The 21572-nt window shown below is 51.6% G+C and overlaps 10 protein-coding genes across 10 annotated transcripts; 5 read left to right on the plus strand and 5 right to left on the minus strand.

The window, feature by feature from the left end:
- Positions 1–566: 566 nt before the first annotated feature.
- Positions 567–1715, minus strand: M436DRAFT_11784 (ribonuclease M; the record flags this gene model as incomplete). The annotated part of the gene is made up of 2 exons (XM_013568140.1): positions 567–1413; positions 1468–1715. Coding segments are annotated over 2 exons (1095 nt in total), but the record flags the coding sequence as incomplete, so codon positions are not given.
- Positions 1716–2732: 1017 nt separating this feature from the next.
- M436DRAFT_55971 (glycoside hydrolase) lies at positions 2733–4289 on the plus strand (the record flags this gene model as incomplete). Its single annotated transcript, XM_013568231.1, has 3 exons — positions 2733–2780; positions 2833–3675; positions 3966–4289. The coding sequence occupies 3 exons, from the start codon at positions 2733–2735 to the stop codon at positions 4287–4289; spliced, it is 1215 nt and encodes a 404-aa protein (XP_013423685.1).
- A 1359-nt stretch (positions 4290–5648) lies between these two features.
- Positions 5649–6456, plus strand: M436DRAFT_85459 (uncharacterized protein; the record flags this gene model as incomplete). The annotated part of the gene is made up of 2 exons (XM_013568339.1): positions 5649–6330; positions 6398–6456. The coding sequence occupies 2 exons, from the start codon at positions 5649–5651 to the stop codon at positions 6454–6456; spliced, it is 741 nt and encodes a 246-aa protein (XP_013423793.1).
- Positions 6457–6948: 492 nt separating this feature from the next.
- On the minus strand, positions 6949–8405 carry M436DRAFT_85460 (putative N amino acid transport system protein; the record flags this gene model as incomplete). The annotated part of the gene is made up of 3 exons (XM_013568340.1): positions 6949–6958; positions 7022–7458; positions 7512–8405. 3 exons carry the CDS (start codon positions 8403–8405, stop codon positions 6949–6951), a joined length of 1341 nt encoding a protein of 446 aa, XP_013423794.1.
- Positions 8406–9058: 653 nt separating this feature from the next.
- Positions 9059–10072, plus strand: M436DRAFT_85461 (nicotinate-nucleotide pyrophosphorylase; the record flags this gene model as incomplete). Its single annotated transcript, XM_013568341.1, has 2 exons — positions 9059–9432; positions 9499–10072. 2 exons carry the CDS (start codon positions 9059–9061, stop codon positions 10070–10072), a joined length of 948 nt encoding a protein of 315 aa, XP_013423795.1.
- Positions 10073–10177: 105 nt separating this feature from the next.
- M436DRAFT_76112 (zincin) lies at positions 10178–12559 on the minus strand (the record flags this gene model as incomplete). Its single annotated transcript, XM_013568342.1, has 2 exons — positions 10178–10227; positions 10264–12559. 2 exons carry the CDS (start codon positions 12557–12559, stop codon positions 10178–10180), a joined length of 2346 nt encoding a protein of 781 aa, XP_013423796.1.
- A 175-nt stretch (positions 12560–12734) lies between these two features.
- Positions 12735–13651, plus strand: M436DRAFT_55645 (uncharacterized protein; the record flags this gene model as incomplete). The annotated part of the gene is made up of 3 exons (XM_013568176.1): positions 12735–12761; positions 12821–12901; positions 12959–13651. 3 exons carry the CDS (start codon positions 12735–12737, stop codon positions 13649–13651), a joined length of 801 nt encoding a protein of 266 aa, XP_013423630.1.
- A 371-nt stretch (positions 13652–14022) lies between these two features.
- On the minus strand, positions 14023–15991 carry M436DRAFT_55841 (CRAL/TRIO domain-containing protein; the record flags this gene model as incomplete). Its single annotated transcript, XM_013568209.1, has 5 exons — positions 14023–14997; positions 15055–15498; positions 15551–15692; positions 15743–15885; positions 15953–15991. The coding sequence occupies 5 exons, from the start codon at positions 15989–15991 to the stop codon at positions 14023–14025; spliced, it is 1743 nt and encodes a 580-aa protein (XP_013423663.1).
- A 2481-nt stretch (positions 15992–18472) lies between these two features.
- On the plus strand, positions 18473–19128 carry M436DRAFT_67244 (uncharacterized protein; the record flags this gene model as incomplete). The annotated part of the gene is made up of 2 exons (XM_013568284.1): positions 18473–18661; positions 18946–19128. 2 exons carry the CDS (start codon positions 18473–18475, stop codon positions 19126–19128), a joined length of 372 nt encoding a protein of 123 aa, XP_013423738.1.
- A 1057-nt stretch (positions 19129–20185) lies between these two features.
- M436DRAFT_85465 (uncharacterized protein) lies at positions 20186–21460 on the minus strand (the record flags this gene model as incomplete). The annotated part of the gene is made up of 1 exon (XM_013568343.1): positions 20186–21460. The coding sequence occupies one exon, from the start codon at positions 21458–21460 to the stop codon at positions 20186–20188; it is 1275 nt and encodes a 424-aa protein (XP_013423797.1).
- Between the last annotated feature and the right edge of the window lie 112 nt (positions 21461–21572).

Raw genomic sequence — 21572 nt, forward strand, 5'->3', positions numbered from 1 at the left:
GCAGGATCCCTAGCCAAGATTGACCCCAAGATTTCGTACACGAGGTCAAACAGACAGTCTATCAACCAAGACACTCAGTTTTAACACTTCTTCAAAGCTCTCTGGTCATCTATTGATTGGACTAAGTGTTTGGGGCACGACTGACATAGAGAAAAGTGGAGTTCAAGAAGAAAAACTGTTCGTTGTTTGCTTCGCTAGGTAATATACTGGGCTCGACTTCTATGAATGGTATAAGTCATCCAAAGCAAGAACAGAACAACAAAGGCTAGAAGAATAAGTGCCCTAATGATCTGACATGCGATCAAATTGTTCCTGTAGCGGTCATAGTTGCAAACATCGAGCGTTCGCTGGGTGCACCTGTACAAGTGATAATGAGGGCCCGGCTGACAAAAATCGGCTGGATCTACGCCGCGCGAGACCATAGCGGACTTGTCGTATTTGGCATGTAACTCTACCACCTCCTAAGCAGCTTGCCATCCCACCGTCAACTCAGTGCCATGGCCTTCTTTATCGACGTAGATGTCGATCTTGTTGAAGCGGTAAGGGACTTCGTCAGCATAGAAGGTCAATGATTCATCTTTGCTTGTGAACACTGTAGCCTTGTCGACAGCAGAAGAACAGCTGAACATGCCATCAACAACTGCACATTTACCCTTTGAGCTCTCCAGGCTGAAACCATCTCCTTCCTGGGTAGCATGGAACCTCGCACAACTTCTAGTGTCGTACCAAGAACCACCAGAGATGATGCAGCCCTTGGATCTGCCACCAGTTTTGGCAACGAGGTTGCCTCTACCACTGAATGCAGGTCCAGTAGGTTCAGGAACGTGGGTACGAGTGCGGGTGGCTGTGGGTGAAGGACGGCCTCCCTTAGCAGCCTTAGGAGGGTAGCGAATACCGCTGTATGGGCAGGTGCTCTTTCCTCCATCAGGGTCCGCAGCCTCGAAGACACCAGTCTGGACGCTGCCACGGACCTCGAAGTGGTACCACACTTCGTCCAGCTTACCGCCCTTGCAGCCCAGAGTGACTGGACGGCCGTGTCTTGAGCTGAGAGCAGTCTGGATCTGGTCTCTGGTGTATGACTTGGAAGTGCTTGGTTCGATACCAGCATCCAGCAACCATTGGTAGGTAGGACGTTGGGTGTAAAGCGAAACAGCAGCAGCGAAATAATCGACGACCTCCTCTTTACTGCGGTATGAGGAGTAGCAGTCGGGATCGAGCGTAGACACACAAGTGCCGTGCTTGCTCCACTCGTGCATCCAGAGACTCTCATCATTGCCTTTGTAATCCTTCCAGTACATGGTCATATTGGACAGGAGATCGGTAGCGCCGAAGGATTCGAGGATCTCTCTGATGTTGTGATATGCGCGGCTGTCATCGCAGTTGGCTTCGTAGCTGCCGTCGCAGCGATCGGGCCTAGGGCAACGTGTTAGACGCGTCTAGTCATGGATGTGGAAGACTGGTACTGACCAGAGCCCATGGATGGTCCAGGCATCGTCAGGCCCAGTGGGAGGATTGGTGTCCCAGAACTGTGTTTGTAGCATCTGACCGCCTGGGTAGTTGAAACAACATAGATCCTCGACGACTGAGGTGTTGTGACAGCTCAATTGAGGGTTCGAACAGGAGGGTGCATTGCCGGCGTCGAGGCCGCCAAAGTAGGACTGAGCACCCAGGATGACCTGGGAGCCGCCGAGAAGGAGCGACTTGACCGGCGGAAGCTTCGAAGGGACCTTGTCGACGAGATTCGACCAGAAGTCCGAGGGTGCGATGACCACCATGCTGTCGATGTGGTTGTTGTGGTCGAGAGCTAGGTGTGGGGATACCTTGATGGCTCAGGGCAACGATGAGGTGAAATGGCTGTGATGTGTATGAGAATGGAATCAAGCTGCAGTAAGGAAGAAGGTGAAGAGATAGATCAGACGACTGTCATGTGCGGCGAGTAAGAGTCAGAAGATGAACAGACGGGGCAGGAGCATGCAGCGACGATAGCACATGACTGGTGGTCCGGTCGTAACTGTGCAACCGATAAGCCTCGTTATCGCCGACACCCCGTCATCGCCCTGCGCCACACCCGTGTTCCTGCATGAGATGCCACCTGACCAGTTCATCGCAGGCCGACCGTTTCACGGCCTTCCACCGTCTTTATCACTATGCTTGAGCATGAATAGTCCATCCTCCACGGGTTTTGTGGCGAGAGAGACTTCAACCTGACTGACTCTGGTGGGTTCGCGTAGATTGTCAAAATGTAGATAAGACGCGGTGACGCCGCCAAAGAAGAGTAAAGAGGCAGCGTTGCCGAAGTTCTGCCATCTTACCGCTTGCTGTCTGAACCTCATAACATCCTTCGCGTGGAAGAGACATCGTAGCAGACTGCTGGTTCAGTTGCAAGTTCCATACAAGATAACCTCATTTGGTTTGCATGTACCATCGAAGTGTGAGTTCAACTTCTGCCATGTTCGCGAGCAATGAGGCACCATATGGTCAATCTCAAGAACATACGAACTTGACTCCCATCATGATGCCACAGGACGGAAATGACAAGGCCTTTGGATAGTTGCATTCAGAACAACTCACTGAAGTTGTGCTAGATCCCTGCGCTCTCTCTATTTTTGCTGTCTCTGTTTCATACCCAGGCGGTGTTTGCACAGCCACACGACAATTACGAATCACGCCCTCAAGACTTCATACATCAACAAGAACCTTTGCTCGATCTTGTACTATCTAACAATCCAACCATGCCACATCAACACGGCTACCGTGCTGTCTCGTACTTCGTCAACTGGGTAATGTTTTCTGACAAGAACCTCTATACACCACACCACTAACGATACCAAGGCAATCTATGGCCGCAATCATCAACCCCAAGATCTGCCCGCTGACATTCTTACTCATGTTCTCTACGCATTTGCAAACATCAAACCTGATACTGGAGAGGTCCATTTGACCGATGCATGGTCAGATACCGACAAGCATTATGATGGAGACTCCTGGAACGATGTTGGCACTAATGTCTATGGCTGCATGAAACAACTCTTCCTGCTCAAGAAGCGCAACCGCAATCTCAAGGTCCTGCTCAGCATCGGTGGCTGGACATATTCGCCCAATTTTGCCGGACCTGCATCTACCGAGTCAGGTCGCCAATGCTTCGCAAACAGTGCTGTGGCCTTGCTCAAAGACCATGGCCTCGATGGCCTGGATATTGACTGGGAGTATCCAGCGGACGACGCTCAAGCTCGCGACTACGTGCTTCTGTTAAGAGCCACAAGGCTTGCTCTCGATGCTTACTCGCAGTCTCTGCCAGGAAATCCACACTTTGCTCTTACAGTCGCTGCCCCTTGCGGCCCTGAGAACCTGCATCGCATGCATCTGCACGATATGGACCAATACCTTGACTTCTGGAACTTGATGGCATACGACTTCACAGGAACGTGGAGCACACATGCAGGTCATCAGACCAATATTGCCACTTGCCATCAGAACCCACAAAGCACGCCCGTCAGCACTGAACATGCCGTTGGTTGGTACACTGAGCATTGCGGGATTCATCCGAGTAAACTCGTCATCGGTATGCCACTGTACGGCCGCAGTTTCGCAAATACAGACGGACCTGGTGCACCATACTCAGGCGTCGACTCTGGAGCTAGTTGGGAACCCGGATCTGGTATCTGGGATTACAAGGTAATTTCACAGATCTTGTCTTACTCCTCTTTCCTTTCGAAACACACTCTTCATGATGCACACAAAGACAACGCATGACCTTTTCCATTGTTCTTACTAAACACCGGATACACGGCAAGACGTTCGCATGTATCAGAAGCCCTTGTCCTCATTGTGGTTTCTGTGCTGCTGTGCTCTCTTGCTTGGGTTCATGAGCGCCAAAATAACTTGATCTAATCTGACCACTGCCCCGTCACCTCTCCTTCCTCTCATCGCAGCTTAAACCAGAAAGAGACTGACCAACATCATAGGCTCTTCCCCGTCCCGGAGCAACCGAGCACCATGACCCCTCCGCCGGTGCTTCATGGAGCTATGATCCCTCGTCCCGCGTAATGATTACCTACGACAACCCAGCTTCTTCAGCCGCAAAAGTAAACTACATCCAGCAAAGAGGGCTAGGCGGCGCCATGTGGTGGGAAAGCAGTGGAGATCGAGTCGGAGAGGGAAGTATCATTACTTTGGTTGTCAATGGCATGGGAGGCTATGGAGGCAAGCATATGCAGAAAGTGGAGAATTGCTTGGAGTATCCGCACAGTAAGTACGACAACCTTAGAAACAAGTTTCCTAGCGAGTAGGAGGCTGGAGGGGTAAACGGATAGAAAAGCAATAGGACAGTGAGTCAATGCTACTCTTCCTTGAAAACAATGATCTGCAGACCTACACTTCCCTCACTCTCAATATCTCTTTACACGCCGTTCACACAGTCAATGACTATAGCCTTCATATGAAGTTTATGTTGCCCGTTATCTCAAGTAGCGGTGCGTTGGCGTCATGGCGCACCATCGCGCCAACGTGCCTGGGTTCGAGCCCCAGGCACGGCCGACGCGGAGCTGGGGAATAGCATTGCACTGCTTGCCAATCTGATTCGCACTCGCTCCGAGCACTCAGAGCGGAATGAGTCCGTTGGTTTCGACATGAGATCAATCTCATAGCCCCCTCTTTTGCTCCATTGCGCTTGGGCAGCACAAGGTTACTTTTGTTTTGCAGCCATGGATACATGGAGTTGCTATCGTCAGGACGGTACCTGCCATAGGCCCTCCAGATAGAGACATATCTAACGGGAAGAGCGAGTGTGGAGCTGCCATCATTTTGGTGAGATATATCTATCAAGCCTTCCAGTGTGGTTATATCGCAGAGCAAAGAAGGGGGAGAGAGATAACCACTCCAGAAGATCTACCAACATATCGTCAAGCCAACCAGAATCTTTCGCAGGGCCATAGCCAGCAGGATTTGTTCATTCGCTGCGGCGGTCCGTGTGGTATCATGGTTTACCACTCACACCATGTTTCTGGTTCGATACCAGGTGTGGCCGTTGGGGCTGAACATTTCGCTCTATCAGTTGATCCTTGCCTCGCTGGGAGCGAAATAAAGACGATTGATATGGATTGTGGGAGGCCACTTTTTGCTCTCCTTGGTCTTCTGAGCCTACTTCGTATGTTCAGGTCTCCTTGAACAGCTTGCGTCTCTGCTGACGATGTTGATTGATGTTCTGAGCTGTACAGAGACGCCATTCATCCCAACATTAGAAGACTGCCTCAGACGATCGTCAAGATGCCGGTCCGTCTCCTTTGCTGTTTCGAGATGTCCTCTGTCTTGTAAGGAAACAATCATCGGGTTCATCACCGCGACAGCGTCCAGTACAGACAGATTCGTGCGTTGGTGAGAGAACCTTCCGGAACACATCGGGAAAGATGTGTTGGATCTTTGACAGATCTTGTCGGAAACGTCAAACTCATCGAACAACACCTCACGATCGTGTCTTTCTCTCGACGCTCCTTCTCTTTCATGTGCCTGTCGAACCTTTCGAACACCACCTCACACTCGTTTCATCCTCTCAACGCTTCTTCATCAGCTACAAGACTCAACTTCCTCCTGTCCCACTCTACAACCATATTTCCTACACACAGATCTGGATTCTAACGCAGAACGAAACCATGGAAAACAACAGTAATCGCAGGTCTACCAGAGCGATGGAGCAGGCCAGGATCCAAGCCATCATTGCCGAGAACAGAGCAGCAATTGCAAACGTAACTGCATCCGCGGCTGGCTCAACACCGTCAACTACATCTGCAACTCCTTCATCAGCTACACTTGCACCTACGTCAGCACCCTCTGCTAGCAGGGCATCTGCGGTTACAATCGCACCTCCCTCAACCAAGAAGTCCAAGCCCCCTATCAAGCCATCCACCTCCAAAACCCTCACTAAACCACCCACATTAAAATCAGCTGGTAAGCGACCTCGCGTCTACAGCCCAGACATAGATGACCAAACCGAAGACAACATCCCTGTCCATCGACCTCCCACCACCACAACAAGCTCCTCGGGTCCCATCGACGACGACACTCGGGCACCTGCAAGAAACCACCGCAAACCCTCTACCATCAAGATCAGCATCCCCAAGAAAGCCACGATCCCTAACAAGCAAGCTGTGGAGGATATGGCCCGTCTCGATCTGCGAGATGAACCCGAGGACGCTACCCCTGCACCTCCTTATCGGCCCGGTGTCACCTCTTCTCAGTCTGGTGCTACTGCTGCTCAGGGTACGGAAGGACAGCAGGTACATCCCACTTACCCGGATCTACCCCCTGAAGTCCCCAGAGACGAGGAAGGTATCCGTAAGTACTTGTCTCTGATTCTATATCCCTAGCTTGAACTGTACATGTTACTGATACCCGCGCATAGCGACCGCATACTACTCAAAGGTAAATGGAAAGACTCAAGTCTGGAGAACGAAGAAGTAGATAGGGGTGTTGAGATAAAGTAAAAGGGGTAATATCGGGGAGCTCTCACCGCAAGCCAAACGCCAGCTAAGTACTATAGAAATACACAGTATTCTACCAGGAATCAAGATATCCGGTCAAAGCCATATGACAAGCACCTTTATCACGGGCTCTCGATGGACAAGTAAGTATACCAAGTTTACTTTGTGCATTTTTGTAGATATAAATGTGTCTGTCGTTGGTGATTGGAAAGACAGTGTCTCACAACGAGGGTATTAGTGGATTTGACAGTGCGACAATGCAGAGTGTCTTACGAGATCTCAAGGGGTTCAGTGGAAGCCACAGATACAACAGTTTATCCAGGGGCTCTCAACGGGCAGACAAGTGTAAACAGTTTGCTTTGTGCATATTGATAGAAGTGAATTGCGATACATTCGTATTTGGTGTCACTCCAAAAACTAGATAGAAACAACCAGAAACTCGTAAGGGACATGAACCGTAAAATTTAATCCTCTATGCCTCTCTTCAAGAAGAATTCGAATTGTCAGCACAGGAGAATGCACTTCCAATCTGCCCAGAAGCATACGCCTCCTGAATTTGCACCACAACTCCATAGGTACCTCCCACCATCACGAACAGGCCCAACGGAATGAACAATGCATGCATCCAAAACATGACCTTCTTCAACACATTTCCACCGCGATAATGCATATGATCATGCATCCACAACCACGCTGGCAGCGAAATCGCCAATGGAGCAAAGCAGATACTTCCAGCCAACGAAAGCAAGTACTCGAAGATTGGGATGGCTTCAGCGAGGATGAAAGAAATGATGGTGAGGCCAAAGGTGCAGGATAGCCAGGTTGCCCAGTGCACCATGGTGTTGGATTGGAGGTGTGGCGAGTCGCGGAGTACGCGGACGAAGATGTATTTTGCGGCTACGTGGAGGTAGAGGCAGGCGCTTACGACGAGACTGGGGAGGGCGATGCCGTAGCAGACCATCTTGATGGTTTGACCTGCGCTCTGTGGAGATTGTCAGTGGTTGATGGATATATGTTGGGGCTGAGAGGTCTTACGCCTAGAGAAGGGCTGGCTACCCATTTGCCGCACCAGCGGTAGACGACAAGGCTGAAGCTGAGATACGCAGCTGTGACGATGCCCATGCAGATGAATAGAGCCTTGCGGTAGTCTCTGGGGTTCTTCATCTCCGAGATGACGGGAAGCATAGCACTAGTGCCAGCACCAGATACGAAGATAGTGCAAGAGGCAACCATTCCAGCAGCAAAGCCCGGGTATGCCATAGCGTAGAAGCCAAATTCATAGTCACCAGTCTGAGGAGCAGCTGCTGGGCGATCGCGTGTGGTGACTGCAATGACAAGGATGAAGACAGCGGTGAAGATAGAGGCGAATCCAATCCAAGTGAGCCAGCCGATCTGGTGGAATTTGCGGACCGAAGCTGCAAGAGCTACGAAGACGGTGGCAATGACAGACCACCAGACGGAGCAAGCGGCGTGGTGGGAGAGAGCGTTGATGCCGATGGATACACCGACGATTCCAGAGCCAGTAAGGAGAACGTAGGCGACGATGAACAATGCTCCAGTAAGCTCCTTCATGATAGGTCCTCCGACCACGCCAGCCATGTCGGCGATACTGTGGCATCTGGGGTGGTTGTTCCTGAAGTCTCCTTGCAGTACTGCTGTGTAGGTGTTGAGGGCTTGCCAGGCAATGACACTCAGTGCACCTCCAACAGCACCTAACGTGTACATGGCTGCCGGGATAGATAGGACGCCGAGGGCGAAGATAGTCTTTAGGAAGATGACGGTGGCCATTGGCCATCCTACGGTTCGAAAGTTGACACCATCTTCGGTCTGCTTGAAGACCTCAAAGTCTTCGGCGATGCCTTCGAGCCGTTCGGGGTCGTTTGTTCCTACGTGGGCGCTTTTCTCGTGTAGTGATGGCGTAGAAGACATGATGGACATCTTGTCAGAGACGAACAGATTGATGGATGCATGAAGGCGGGAAGATGAATGGTATTCATAGTGCATTGCTAGTCATGAGTGACCCCAACACAGATTGCAGTCACCCCGTCACATCGTGGTCTGCCACGTGAGGTGATAGGCAGGGACCAAGAGTTTCAAGCAACGGTATCATGGCATTGAACCGTGCTGCCGACCATGATTGGGTGGTGATTGGACGATCTGATTCCCATGCTTGTTTGAAGTCGGAAAAAGGTTTGGGGTCAACGATAAGGGTGAAGATAGGCCGTGTCGGGGTCATTGCTTTTACGTGGGGACGATGAAGGTCGTTGGGGTCGACTTCTGGCCAGAGAAGATTGCCGGCGTGTGGCTTGCATACGATTTCGTCTCCAGAGAGAGCCGACGGAGGTATTTACAGGTCCCAGGGCAATAGTATCTTGGGATCTCTACTCACCCCTCTTATTTGGAGTCTCGAGGTCCATCTTGACTTTGGAGTACCAAGTTCTGGGCGATGTCGGGGTTGTCGGCCGGGCTCGGGAAGTGCAAGCACCCCGCGAAACCCCGCCATTTCCAAATGCAATGACAGCTCTGGACTCTTGTCATTGACGTGTGCTCCGTCCTGCAAGAACCGCCTCACGCATCCAATCATGCCCATCGCCTCTGGAGCTCCTGCCCATGGCAACCCAGCACATCTGCTGCCACCCTCCTGGACAAGTGTCATCTCCGCCTGGCTAGCCGAAGACACACCTTCCTTCGACTATGGCGGTTTCGTCGTCGGCGCTGCACCCGCAACTGCCCGTCTGCTCGCAAAGTCCTCCGGTATACTCGCCGGGGTACCATTTGTCGATGAGATCTTCAAGCAGTTGGACTGCAAAGTAGAATGGCTGGTTGCAGAAGGCGACCTCGTAGGCCAGAATGGAAAGCAACACGTAGCCACCGTCACTGGTCCCACGCGGAACCTGCTTCTCGGCGAAAGAGTAGCCTTGAATGTCGTTGCCAGATGCTCAGGCATTGCCACAAAGTGCTTTTTTCCTCCCCCTTTTCTACCCCTTCTACTGCACACTGAAGATGCTGACCAGAGTCGTAGATCCCACTCCCTCCTCACCCTCCTCCGCAACGCCGGCTACAAAAACACCCTCGCCGGCACCAGAAAAACCACCCCTGGGTTCCGTCTGGTCGAAAAATACGGCATGATAGTCGGCGGCTGCGACCCCCACCGCCAAGACCTGTCCACCATGACAATGCTCAAGGACAACCACATCTGGGCCTGTAACAACAACATCGCCACCGCAGTCTCCGCCGCAAAAGCCGCAGGAGGTTTCGCCATCAAAGTCGAAGTCGAATGCCAAAGCCTTGACGAAGCACAGCAAGCAGTTGACGCAGGTGCTGATGTGGTGATGCTTGACAATTTCACGCCAGAGGATATGAAGAAGGCGGCGAGAAGCCTGAAAGAGAAATACGGAGGTGGTCCTAGGGGCCCACTTGTGGAGGTCAGCGGTGGCTTGACCGAGGACAATGTGAGTGATTATGTTAGTGATGATGTGGATGTTATTTCGAGTAGTAGTATCCATCAGGGCACCAAGCATGTGGATTTCTCGCTCAAGATTGTGCCAAAGGGCCAGGAGGTCAAGGATGGGCAGGGCGAGAGTACTGCTACTTAGATATAGAGATGTACAAAATCGAAACTTGCATATCAAAAGAGCGAAGAGCCATGTTCTGATAGGGATGTATATACACAGTCATCCACATGTACATTCAACTTTCATTCAATCCTTGACACCCCACTGCCCAACCATACCCATAGCCTCCTCACCACCTTCAGCAAGCAGTCCCGTCTCATCCTTCAACACACCAGCAACACAATGCCACCCATCCCTGCCACCACCATGCCTGAGCACCTCCTCACTCAACCTCTCTCCAGCACCTGGATCCACTCCTCCCAGCTGACTCCTCTGAAACACATCTTTCCAGATCTTCCCTGCGATCGCTCTATCGAAGAGATACGAATAGTAAGTTGCGCCATAGCCAAACAAGTGTCCGAAGAATCCTTGCCAGGAGGTACCAGAGGGTTCGGGAATTGAAGAGTATCTGCTCCAGATATCGTGGTAGGTTTTTGTTGACGAGAAGGAATTGTTGAGCGGTAGTTTGGAATGGTAGCTTTGATCCAACATAGCCAGCAAGAGTTGTGCCTCGGTCTCTATACCTTGAGTCTTGGTATCCAGATTTACTCTTTCAGCAACTCTTGTTGCATCTAGCGGTTTATCGGTTTCCCAGTGACGGGCATACAGAGCGAGGACCTCTGGTGCAGAGGCAAAGTGCTCCATCAGTACACTAGGCAGTTCTGCAAAATCGGTGGCACACCTAGTGCCAGATACATTTTGGAGTGCGGTGCGTCCGCAGATGGAGTGCAACGCATGACCCATCTCATGGAACAGCGTCTGCACTTCTCTGAAGGTAAGCAGAGCTGGCCGTTGCTTGGCTCCTCCCTGCGGAATAGCAAAGTCGCAAATCAATGCTATAGTGGGTAATTGATACAGTTCATTGTTATCGCGAGGGGAGTTGTTGAGGGCTAGGCCGTCGGTTGCTGCTTCTTGGGCTGTGGCGAAGAGGTCGCCGGTGACGTTGCGTAGAGCTTCTGCTTCTTCGAGCTCGTCGGCGAGGATGCGGCGCGAACAGCGGAGGGTGAAGTGAGCGGGATTTGGAGATTTGCCGGCGCGCTCGAAGAGGTCACAGTATATTACTGCGACGTGGCCTTCGCGGTCGTCTATCACATCTAGGCGGCGCACATCATTGTTCCAGGTCTCGCCTGGAGCGGCTTCCTTGGGCACTAGGCGGATGCCATAGAGTCGGTGGAAGAGGCGCGATAAACCTTGCATGACAGTTCCAAGGGAGAAGTAGGCTGAGAGCACATCAGGGGTGCGGGCTTTTGATCTCATGGACGTCAATAGACGGTGTTGATAGTAATCCCTATCCCATGCATTAATCTCGCCAGGAAAGTTTCCACTACGAGCATCAGAGCTCTTCAGTTCCAGAAGTTCTTGTATCTCTGATCGCACGCGCGGAGCATTGTCAACAGCCAGCGCATCCAAGAATTTGACCACGGCCTCAGGGCTCTTTGCCATCTTATCGGACAGAGCCATGTGCGCGAATGAATCGTGTCCAGAAAGACGAGCAAGTTCAGCGCGTCTGTGCAGTAGATGCTCTAGACGCTCGATGTTTGCTCTGGCCGATGTGCGGTTGGCCATGTAGATCTCCCGTCTTGTGTCTGCGTCTTCGACAGTACGCAGAGCGAGGGAGGCAGGCATACCAATAGAAGGCAAAGACACACTGCCCCATTTGGTCAATTGGCGTACCACCAGAGGATCCATGCCCTTCAGCTTGCTGCTAGGAAGCTTGAGAAGAGGCTGTTCAGGAACCATCTGATCCACAAATTCTGGACCGATTTCAGCAATCTCATTGGAAAGCTCGACAAAAGCCTGGCGATCAGTGTCGGAAAGGTCGATGGCTGACTTTGCAAAGTCCCTGGCTAAAATGTTGGCGACGGTCATTTCCTCCTCGCTCCATGATGCAGTGACGTCGGGATTCGCCAGGGCCACCTTCAATTGATCATTTAATCCAGTGGTCGTGTTTAAAACATTCATGTACTCAAACATTTGTGCATATGCCTGAGTAGCAGCAGCTTGTATGTTGCGATCCGGGTGGGTGGAGCGAACAAAATCGCAAAGGTCAATGACTCGACATAGCAAGTCACTCAAGCGATCCAAATCTTTTGCGATCTTCTTGTACTGCTCGACGCTGTTGTATGCCAAGACGTTTGAGACTATGCGCTTGCATTTTGCGAGAGTGATGGAGGCAAAGTGCTCGAAGCCTTGGGGCTTTGTGAGGTAGCGGTTCTGGAAGAGTCCTAGCGATTTCCGAGATGGATGGGTCTGTCGAGCAGAGAAGTGCTGCCAGAAGGGTTGCGAGTCGAAGATTTGGCGTAGAGTGGCATCTTGGTGCGACGTGCTGGGGTTCTGATGCGACACAAGCGGCGGGGCGGAAGTGGATTGTGAAGTCGCAGAAGTAGCGGCGGTGGCCAGGCGGCGACGAGGTTCAAGGCGAAGACATCTGGCGCAGGTCCAAGGTCTTATCGGAGGAGGCTTGAGCATTCTTGTGTTCCTGGATGGACGCTCGAGAAAACAGGCGGCGTCATTTGATGGGTGCTACAATATCGGAAGGGACAGGCGTGTTGGACCGAGAAGGTGTGGAGAGATTGAGCTCACACTTCTGCCCGTCAACTTGGCTGTAGATACGCACATCCAACCCGCCGTCGACTCTCTCACAATGGCCTTCCAGCCCCTCCTACGGCATGTGAGTGATGCGACAGACACATGCGCCTGCCAATTGACCTCTGCTGACTCTTTCTGCAGCGCGCCGCGCCTGTGGCAGCCCTGACCATGGCTTCGCTCGCTCTCTACCCTAGAACCGCCTACGCCGAGGAGCTCACCCACGTACCACCACCTCTCATCGCACTCTCAACCTTCAGCTACAACTCACACACCATGCAGCACACGCGCAAACCCATCTACGACAGCCCGCTGGCAGCCACTCCCTCCCCGGCAGCCATCCACGACACCACCCTCCACCCGGACCCCGTCACCCCTCCCGTCCGCGACTCGCAATCCCAAGCCTCAAAAGTGTCCGTCGAGCAAGTCGCCGCCCGCGTCCTCGGCCAACCCGCCTCTCCCACCCCTACCCAGCGCCTCGCCGATCAGATCAAGCGCGCCCGCGTCTTCCTGCACGCCCAAGCCGTCAAGGCCGAAAACAACATCGACTCGGGTCTCACCAAAGCTCTGAACCTCGAGCACTCCTTCATCTCCACATTGCAGTCTCTTGCTCCCCCCAGAGAGAGCGGTGAGCGTTTGCTCCCCGGTGGCATCTACGTCTTGGTTGCTGCAATGGCCGGCAGCATTGTTGCTCGCAACCGCAACATTTTGCTGCGTGGTATTGTTCCCGTGGCTACTGGTGTTGGTGCCTCGTATGCTGTTTTGCCTATCACCACTCGCAATGTCGGCGATTTGATCTGGAAGTACGAGGAAAAGTACCCCGTGGTCCGTGATAACCATATCCGTGTCCGTGATGGTGTTTCGCACTTCATCGAGACTGGAAAGGCACACTCGCAGATGGGTTACTACCAGGCTGTTGACAAGGTCCAGGGCGTGCGTGAGGCTGTTGAGCAGTGGGTTGCAAAGGGCAAATAGGTTACAAGAGTCTGGCCTCGTTCCTATGTTTTTCCCCATAGACTTTTTGCTTCCTTCGACTGTTCCTGTTTTTTTCGCTTGTAGGAAAAAGTCTGTATATTACGAAACCTCAACAAAGCGCGAGTTCCTCGTGAAGATGGGCAATTGATACTTTGATCATTGGATGCTAGTTTCAAGGCTGGACGCTCAACCTTCAAGAGTGCCCCAAATGTCTGTCTTCATTTCCAAGACGATGCAAGAGCCACAGCTCGCGGTTGGAACAGATGGCAGTGAGTTGTGCCGTGGAAATGCTATTTGACAACGCTCAATGATCTAGCCTAAAAAGTATCCTGATCGAAAAGTACATTCAATGCACGCCCATAACTGCCAGCTCACTGAGCCACGGGACCTCTTTCCTGCTGCATCTGTTTCGCTTTTGCAGCAGCGGGGCTTTCGTACTGGCCACGGAGATACTCCTCGACGCTCCTGTCACCCATAGCATCTACCCTCGGATCCTCGGCCTTTTTGGGCGGCTGTTCCTCGACCATTTCCTTGTTTTCCTCCTTGGTGCCGTATCCCACAGCAGCCAATGCACTCGCACCCACACTGGCAGCAGTACTATACGCTTGGCCTGCCACCTCCTTGGCCTGATCCACGTACGTTGCTTGCGGTACCTCAGCCTCAGGCATGGGGTGCTCCTTAGGCGCCTGCCCGATCGTGTTAGGTTCGTTTACGCCATATGTGTCGCCAAAAGTGCCTTCACGCTTGTCGGGAGTGCCGTCGGCGAGGGTGCCGTGCGCGTGCGTGTGGGATTGTGCAATGTAGCTCGTACCTGATGTGCCTGTTCTGTCTGTGCTGGGCTGATTTGCAGAAGTCTGGGTCGATTGGACTTGGTGTTGCTCGCGTACAGGGAGTGTGGTGCTCCCGTTGCCGTACGTGGGAGGCGCCACGGCTTTTTGGCCGTTGGGAGGGCTGGGCGGGTGGGTATGCTGACCACTGGTGGTTCTGTAGAGAGCAGCATCCTGTTGACCTGCGGCTGGTGCAGCAGGTGCGGTGTGTTGAGATGCCTTGGCAATGGCGACCTGGCGATTACGAGGTTTGCCGTTTTCTGAGCCTAGTGCGAGAGCGACTCTGTCACCAGTCGGTGTGGCTACCCATCTGATAGGACCGCTGGGAATGGTGTCCATGCCGTTGAGCTTATGCGGTGCAGTCCACTGAAGTAGGTTGTGAAGATCTGGGTCAATGTTGGGCAGATCGCCAAAGTTGTACTTCAACTTGCCGCCATATTTTTCTGGGATATTCTCAGGATCAATGTACTTTGACAGCGTCGCATACTGATCTTGCTTGGAAAGAATGAAAATTTTGGACTGTTGACGTGTGAGTTTGTCTGTTCATGTCTCGCCTCCAAGGGAGCAAAAACTTACGACAGTGATGGGATCGAACCATTTCTTGACCCAACTCCAGACAGTAGGGAAGAAGGAAGGTGCACCAATGATGAAGATTCTGTCCAGGGTCTCGGGATAATGTGCGGTAGCCAGCTGACTAGCATCTTGCATGTGAGCCTTGAGATTCCAGAATTGTCTCAGACCAACGTTTGAAATATCAACGATGTTGCTTGACTGTGATACCGGTGTCTCCGGGAAGGGGCGATTGTTCATCTCTGAGCAGAGCGGCAGCACGAAGTTGGTGAGGTTTTCGTACAGGGCGAACAAGCGGAGCATCTTGGCGGGTACTTTAGACTGCACAGCTGAGTTCTTAGTTGTAGTTGATGCTTCATAGGCCGAGATGGCCTTGCTGTTCAGGTGGGCGACTTCAAAGGTGTATACAGGGATGCCACGACGGTCTTGTCGGCCAGTCCATTGAGGATACTGCTATGGTCAGTATAAAAGAACACACTGCTGAGCATATAGTCCGACTGACCAAGACACGGGTCTGCTCATACTCGTTGATGTCGATGGTGTCGTAGAGCTTGTCGAGTTGAATATCCTTGCGCCAGTCCTCTGTGTCCTTGAACTGGCCAAAGGCTTCGCTGGGAACAAACTTGCGAGCACGCAGATACCGCCTGCCAGGGTCAGCAGGAGTTTTGTGCCACACGCGTGCAGCCTTGCTCACAGCATGGTCTCGTCGTCATGGCTGGGAAGGCCATTGGGGCGTCCTGTTGGGTTGTAGTATCCCTTCTCCTGACACAGCTCTTTGAAGGCTAGCAGTGCCTTTTCCTGACCAGGGTTCAAGTGTCCAACATGGGTGGCCGGGTACTAGGTTGCAGCTGTCAGCTTTGGTTGTGCTGGCCGGGGATTGACTTTGGCCAAACTTGGAGCTCACTTGGTACGACTCAAAGCGCTGCAATTCGGGTCCAGACATGATCTCGTTTGGGTCTCGGCCGTCACTCTTTGAACTATATGATAGGTCCTTAGGGAAGCGGGATAAGAAGCGAGGAATCGTTTCCAACAATCCTGCGACTCATTGCAGCTCGTCGACGTGCTCTGGGCAGCGTCATTCTTTCCGTATCCTCCGAAGCCGATGGCTTCCACACCCCACGCAGCCAAGCAACTTGCTTGCCTGCTTCCGACCTCGACTCCCCAAATTTACCACGGTAACAATTCGAACTCATCCCTGAGAACACACATGGATCTGTCGCAAGTTCTTCCATCTCTGGCATCCCTGCTCGTCGTAATACCAGGCCCTATGAACCTGCTTCGAACCAACGCGGCCACCACGTGTTGGTCATATATTCTTGACTTGCTAGCCGTCTTTCCACCTTCCGAGTACGACAGTGCCGAGTGCAGCCTGTAGCAAAAAGACAGACGTAGTTATGACAACTATCGCTTCATGGGATCTGCCTTAAATTTCCCCACGATCCTCGCCGTAGTCTTAGGTCCGGCAGAATCGGTCATCAACCCCGTCTTCGTGTCTAAGATATGTCCCAAAGATCGAACATCATTTCATCACACGCGGCATGCGTTGAGTGTGAATAAAGTGCAGCAATCTCTTGGTATGTATGAATTGTTGCGACTGCTGGCAGCTGCCTACCTACACATGACCAGATGCGGACCTGAGTCCGCATTTCGGAGCAGATGTCCTCTCCTTTTTCCCTCCTGACTGTACAGATTCGACATTCAATGCGGGCATTGGAGATGGTTCACAACGACAAGTTTGACGATCATTGTTATTGGTTGGAAATTCTTTGTCATGCAAGAAGGTGGGCTCCCACGCTACACCACGCTCGCTTTCGGATGTGAAGGAAGTCTGTATCCATCTTTGACACTCACAGTCTTGCTGAAAGCCCCTCTTGCAAGAAGCAAAGTGATTACAAACACGCACGAGTCACGAAACTCGGAATGCGGTGTCGTGCATACCGCCGGAGCGGCCCATAACGATCACCGTGCCACCGATTCACGGCAGCTTTGGCTAAACAATTACCGATGGCATTCTTCAAGATCGACGGCTATCGAAATGTGACATTTTCTGGATTCCTTGGACCTCCGTTGGTCCCGATCCACAACTTCCGCTTAACAAGGAGCCGCATGAATTGTCTTCAAAGAGTAATCGATGCGCTACATGTAACAGGGTGCAGCACCTAAGTCGCCAGCTCACGGCTGACACGAGACAGCAGCCTGAAAACATTACAAGGCGAACCCGACTTCTCGTCGTGCCCACCAGCTAGTATATTCGCGATCTTCGCCGATCGTTGTTTATGGTGGCTGGACACTGCTGAACATGGATGGGAAGGTAAGCCCTCTGTAATCAAAGCTCAATGCAAATACAAGATCTTCGCGGAATCTGCAGTTTAGCAACCACCACAGCACGGTACTCACTGCTAGAGGCTGGACTCTGTAGCCAGCTCATGCACTCTCGCCAAGCTCATAGACACTAGCCTGATATGAGTGCTGTGTGGTGTGCATGTGGGAACCACCGACGATTGGACAGATTGATTTGACAGACTTGCGTGGCCACCTGCATTTGCTCGCATCGCGCGGACTCTCTTGGGATGATTCTCCTTTGATACAGCATCCGCTTAACAGTTCTTCCTAGGAACATAGTTCTTGGAGTCGTGGATTATGCGAACAGAGAGGCTTCGGCCTGGAGTTCCGCCTGTGTGTAGGGAGTTTCCTAAAACTCTGACATGTTCTGACGTGCGTACCTGACAGTGCGACAGAGTGGTCAGTACGTTCCAAGCTAAGAAGCCTTAGGGGTCGTATGCAGCCTTGTTTCCTACAACTTCCAGCAATAGCACTGCCAACCATATCTGCATTGAAGCTCTAGTTGGCACAATATGACTGGATCGACGTCTGTCAACCATCCGCGAGTATGACGCCGAGGCGGCCAATTATTGATCAAGACAGCCTCCAGATAGCAAGCGCGTCTCGGGCGTCGAACTACTAGGAAGAACGCCCTGTACCCACTTTCCTCCATTGCTTAATATTCTACCGCGCTCAAGCGACGATTCGAGCGAGTTTCACAAACACATTTCGCATGGTCATCTTTCAGCACGAGAGCTACAACCGCCCCAGGGTTCTGGTTACCTAACCCAATCCAGGAAAAGCATTGTACATTGCTAGATAACGTGCTTTTTCACGAGACGGGGACCTTCCATATCCGTTTGCATGACACCAGTTTTCGAGGCAGATTGCATCTGTTGGTATGCGGCACGCACCATGTCGCTGTTGATCCGCGTTCTCGTCTACGACTACCAAGGCTGTCTTGATCGACTACAAGAAGGGTCAGGGATCTAAACTGTTCGGGCACGAACCGTTCGTTCTCGACAGTACCATCACTTTTCGTCAGAATTATCGCTTTCGGCGAAGACCTTGACTATCACTTTCCACACAACTTTAGACTACGATGGCGAGATATCAGATCTGTATCAACGACGACCGCAACGTGTACGTCTGGCAGGAGACGTGGAAGGAAGACACGGTTGCAGACTTTCTGACTCGTCTGTCTAACTCGACGAACCCTCAGCTCGATCGTGGCACGATACATCTGAGCTTTGATGGCGTTCGTCTGGGCGAATCCACGACGATGAGAGAGGTGAGTTGCTTGGCTGCCTTTGGTACTCTATACGTACCATCCAATATTCGACCCCTGGCTCATACCCATCGCAGACTGGTCTGGAAGATGGAGATGAGCTAGCTCTTCATTATGGCTCACGTGTTTGCAAGCTATGTACCGGTTCACGTATGCTATGTTTGACTCGGTCGCAAGCTGTTCACACAGACTGATGAGCTCCTCCAGATAATGGTACAGGGTATATGACTCGTCAGGATGGTTGATGAGGCAGTGGTGTGAGACCACGCGCCAAATCGGCTAAATAGGACACGACAAGTATCAACAGCGATAACGATATCAGGGAGGCCAAGAGCAACAACAACAACAATAAGAACAACACACAGCAACGAGTCAACGAACACAAATATCTGTTTTACGCAAATTCTCATACTCAGAAACATGGAAAACGCACATTTGCATTCGAACTGCTCGGGGCAAAGTTCGTGTAAACACTGCAGGTAGGGAGGGTTTCATGTCGGTATATGTACCGACAGTGCATTGCCTATTTCGGGAAGGAGGCGACCAAGGAGGGCTGAGATCGGTACTTTATATGATGAAACGCTTTTGCTCTCGTCTGACGTAAACATTCGCGACAAATTTCTGTATCTTTTCCCATCACGTTAGTCCATGTCTGTTTGGTATCTAGCATGATCTTCTTTGCCTAAGTTTCCTGACGCTCGTATGCTATCTACAGTGATAGGCAGTTCGCAGCACTCCCTGCAACCTTCTCTCGAGAGAAGTGCGATCGAGTCAGGGCACCCATTGGCCCGGTCTGAGAATTACGATCAAAAGACCACACACAATCAATCCCGACAATTGTTATGGTTTAAGTCGAAGAAACTCCATGTGATTGCTTTCGCATGTCACTTATTAGAACCTCCATAGCCCCGATACCGGAACACAGATATGCCTGAAAGTCTCCCCACCCTAATTGTGATCAATCTGGTTTTCTTCTCGGAGCGATATGCATTTCTTGCCATATATAGTCACCGTACGACATCCACCACTCTCTCATTTTTCCGTATTGCCCAATCTCTATTGGGCTTTGGACCTTTTGCTTGGATGCTTTGAGTGGCTTGTCGATCGATTCATCAGTTGATTATGAAGTGATGTCACTGTTATAGCTGTACATGCCCTAGGTAAGACTTCCCTTTGCGGGACTCGTGCATGTCGACAGATATTCTTTGATTATACACGTCACTTGCAGCAGATGCAGACTTGTGACCATATCTCGTCGTTTGTACGCAGAAATGAGCAGCGTGATTTGTGCCCTTGTTGATATTGGAGGAAGTGGCTGTCGTGCGTTGCCTCCTTTTGTACAGCAATATAGCACATAGGGCTCGGAAGTGGACATACAATATAGGGCTTAGAAGTGGACAAACAATATAGGGCATGCAAATGAATACGAAAGACGAATTCCCGAAACAGATATCGATTCCATAGCCACCCAAAACTCCTCGAACCACCTGATGCAGACGGCCGCCTCAAGACGATTGAGTCCACTTCTCAAACCCTCCTATATGCTAAAACCTGGTACTTCACGTTTTCTAGACTGCCCGGATATCTTAGCTTCTCATCTAACCTGTTGATCTTCATAGCCTCTGCAACAATCTTCTCCCATCTCACCACTGGTTTGTTCGCTTCTTCCTCTTCTACCACTTTCTTGCCTCTGCCCTGTGTAGGCACCTTTTCTGCTGGTTTACCTAGCAATACGCGATCGAGTAGCCAAGATAAAGTATATGGTTTAGCTTCCTCAGACTCGGGATCTGCGGTTGCTGCAGAAGGCGAAGGGACCGAGCTACCAATGACATCGATGACAAGCAGAATACTTCCTACAGCCAAAACTGCATCCAACTTATACATGAAAGCAGTGGTTTTAGGGATGCTTGCATTATAAAGGTTTCCGAGTGTGAGGAAGAAGGTTGTGAGACAGGGTGTGCTGCCAATGGTATCGATGAGTTGTTTTCCGGTGAGAGTGAGGATGTCATTTTGTTGGAATGTTAGGGTGAAGGAAGAGGGAGTGAGGAGAGCGTGGTTGGAGGCACGGGCGGATGCTGAGGCGTATTTTGAGAGCAGGGGTGGAGTGGTTGTTGCAGAGAGGAGTTTGTCGAGTACGGGTTTCCAGTCCGCGGAGTCGATGATTGTCATGTCCAGGTGTGGTTGTGATTTCTCCGGTAGTGGGCCTTCATCCGACTCCGTCCGCGGTTTACCTGCTGCAGATGGCCTCAAGTACCTCAGTAACGCAGCAAACGCCATCACCTCAGCAGCATTGCCACCAAAACAAACAGCCTTTATCGTCTTTTGCGCTTCGTCATCAGAAGAAGGCAAAACACTCCACTCCTCTTCTTCGCCCCGTCTACACAGCTCAGCAACCACATTCGCATAAGCCAACGCCCTACTCGGACTCCACCTAACCGCAAACGCCTCCCTCTTCTCCTCCGTTCCCAAAGCCTCATCCCACTCCCTCACCGACACCTTCTCATTGACCTCCCTCAACACTGTTTTCAATTCCTCAAAATCCATCAATTTTTCTCCAAATCCATCTTTGAAGATATTCAGCACCAATTGTTGCAACTCTGTAGGAGGAAACTGGTGTTGGGCAGAGGGGATAGGCTTGGGAGCATCCAAATGAGGTTTTGGCTTTGCTTTGGGTGTGTAGCCTGAGCCGCGCCATTCGGGCTTGGACACTGGTGGAGGTTTTGAGGGGGCTTTTGAGGTGCTGCTGCTGAGGATGGGGCCGTGTTTTCGTGCCGATTGGGCTTTTCTGTCGTATTGGCCCATTTTTGGTTGATTGGTTGCCTCAAAGACCAGTAGTTGTTTTATGGACTGGAGTTCCTCGGACTGGATCTTTCTATGCTTGGACTTTGCAAGGATCGGATGTTTTGATTTTTAG

Source organism: Aureobasidium namibiae (assembly GCF_000721765.1).
Source record: "Aureobasidium namibiae CBS 147.97 unplaced genomic scaffold scaffold_20, whole genome shotgun sequence".
Classification (NCBI taxonomy): Eukaryota; Fungi; Ascomycota; class Dothideomycetes; order Dothideales; family Saccotheciaceae; genus Aureobasidium; species Aureobasidium namibiae.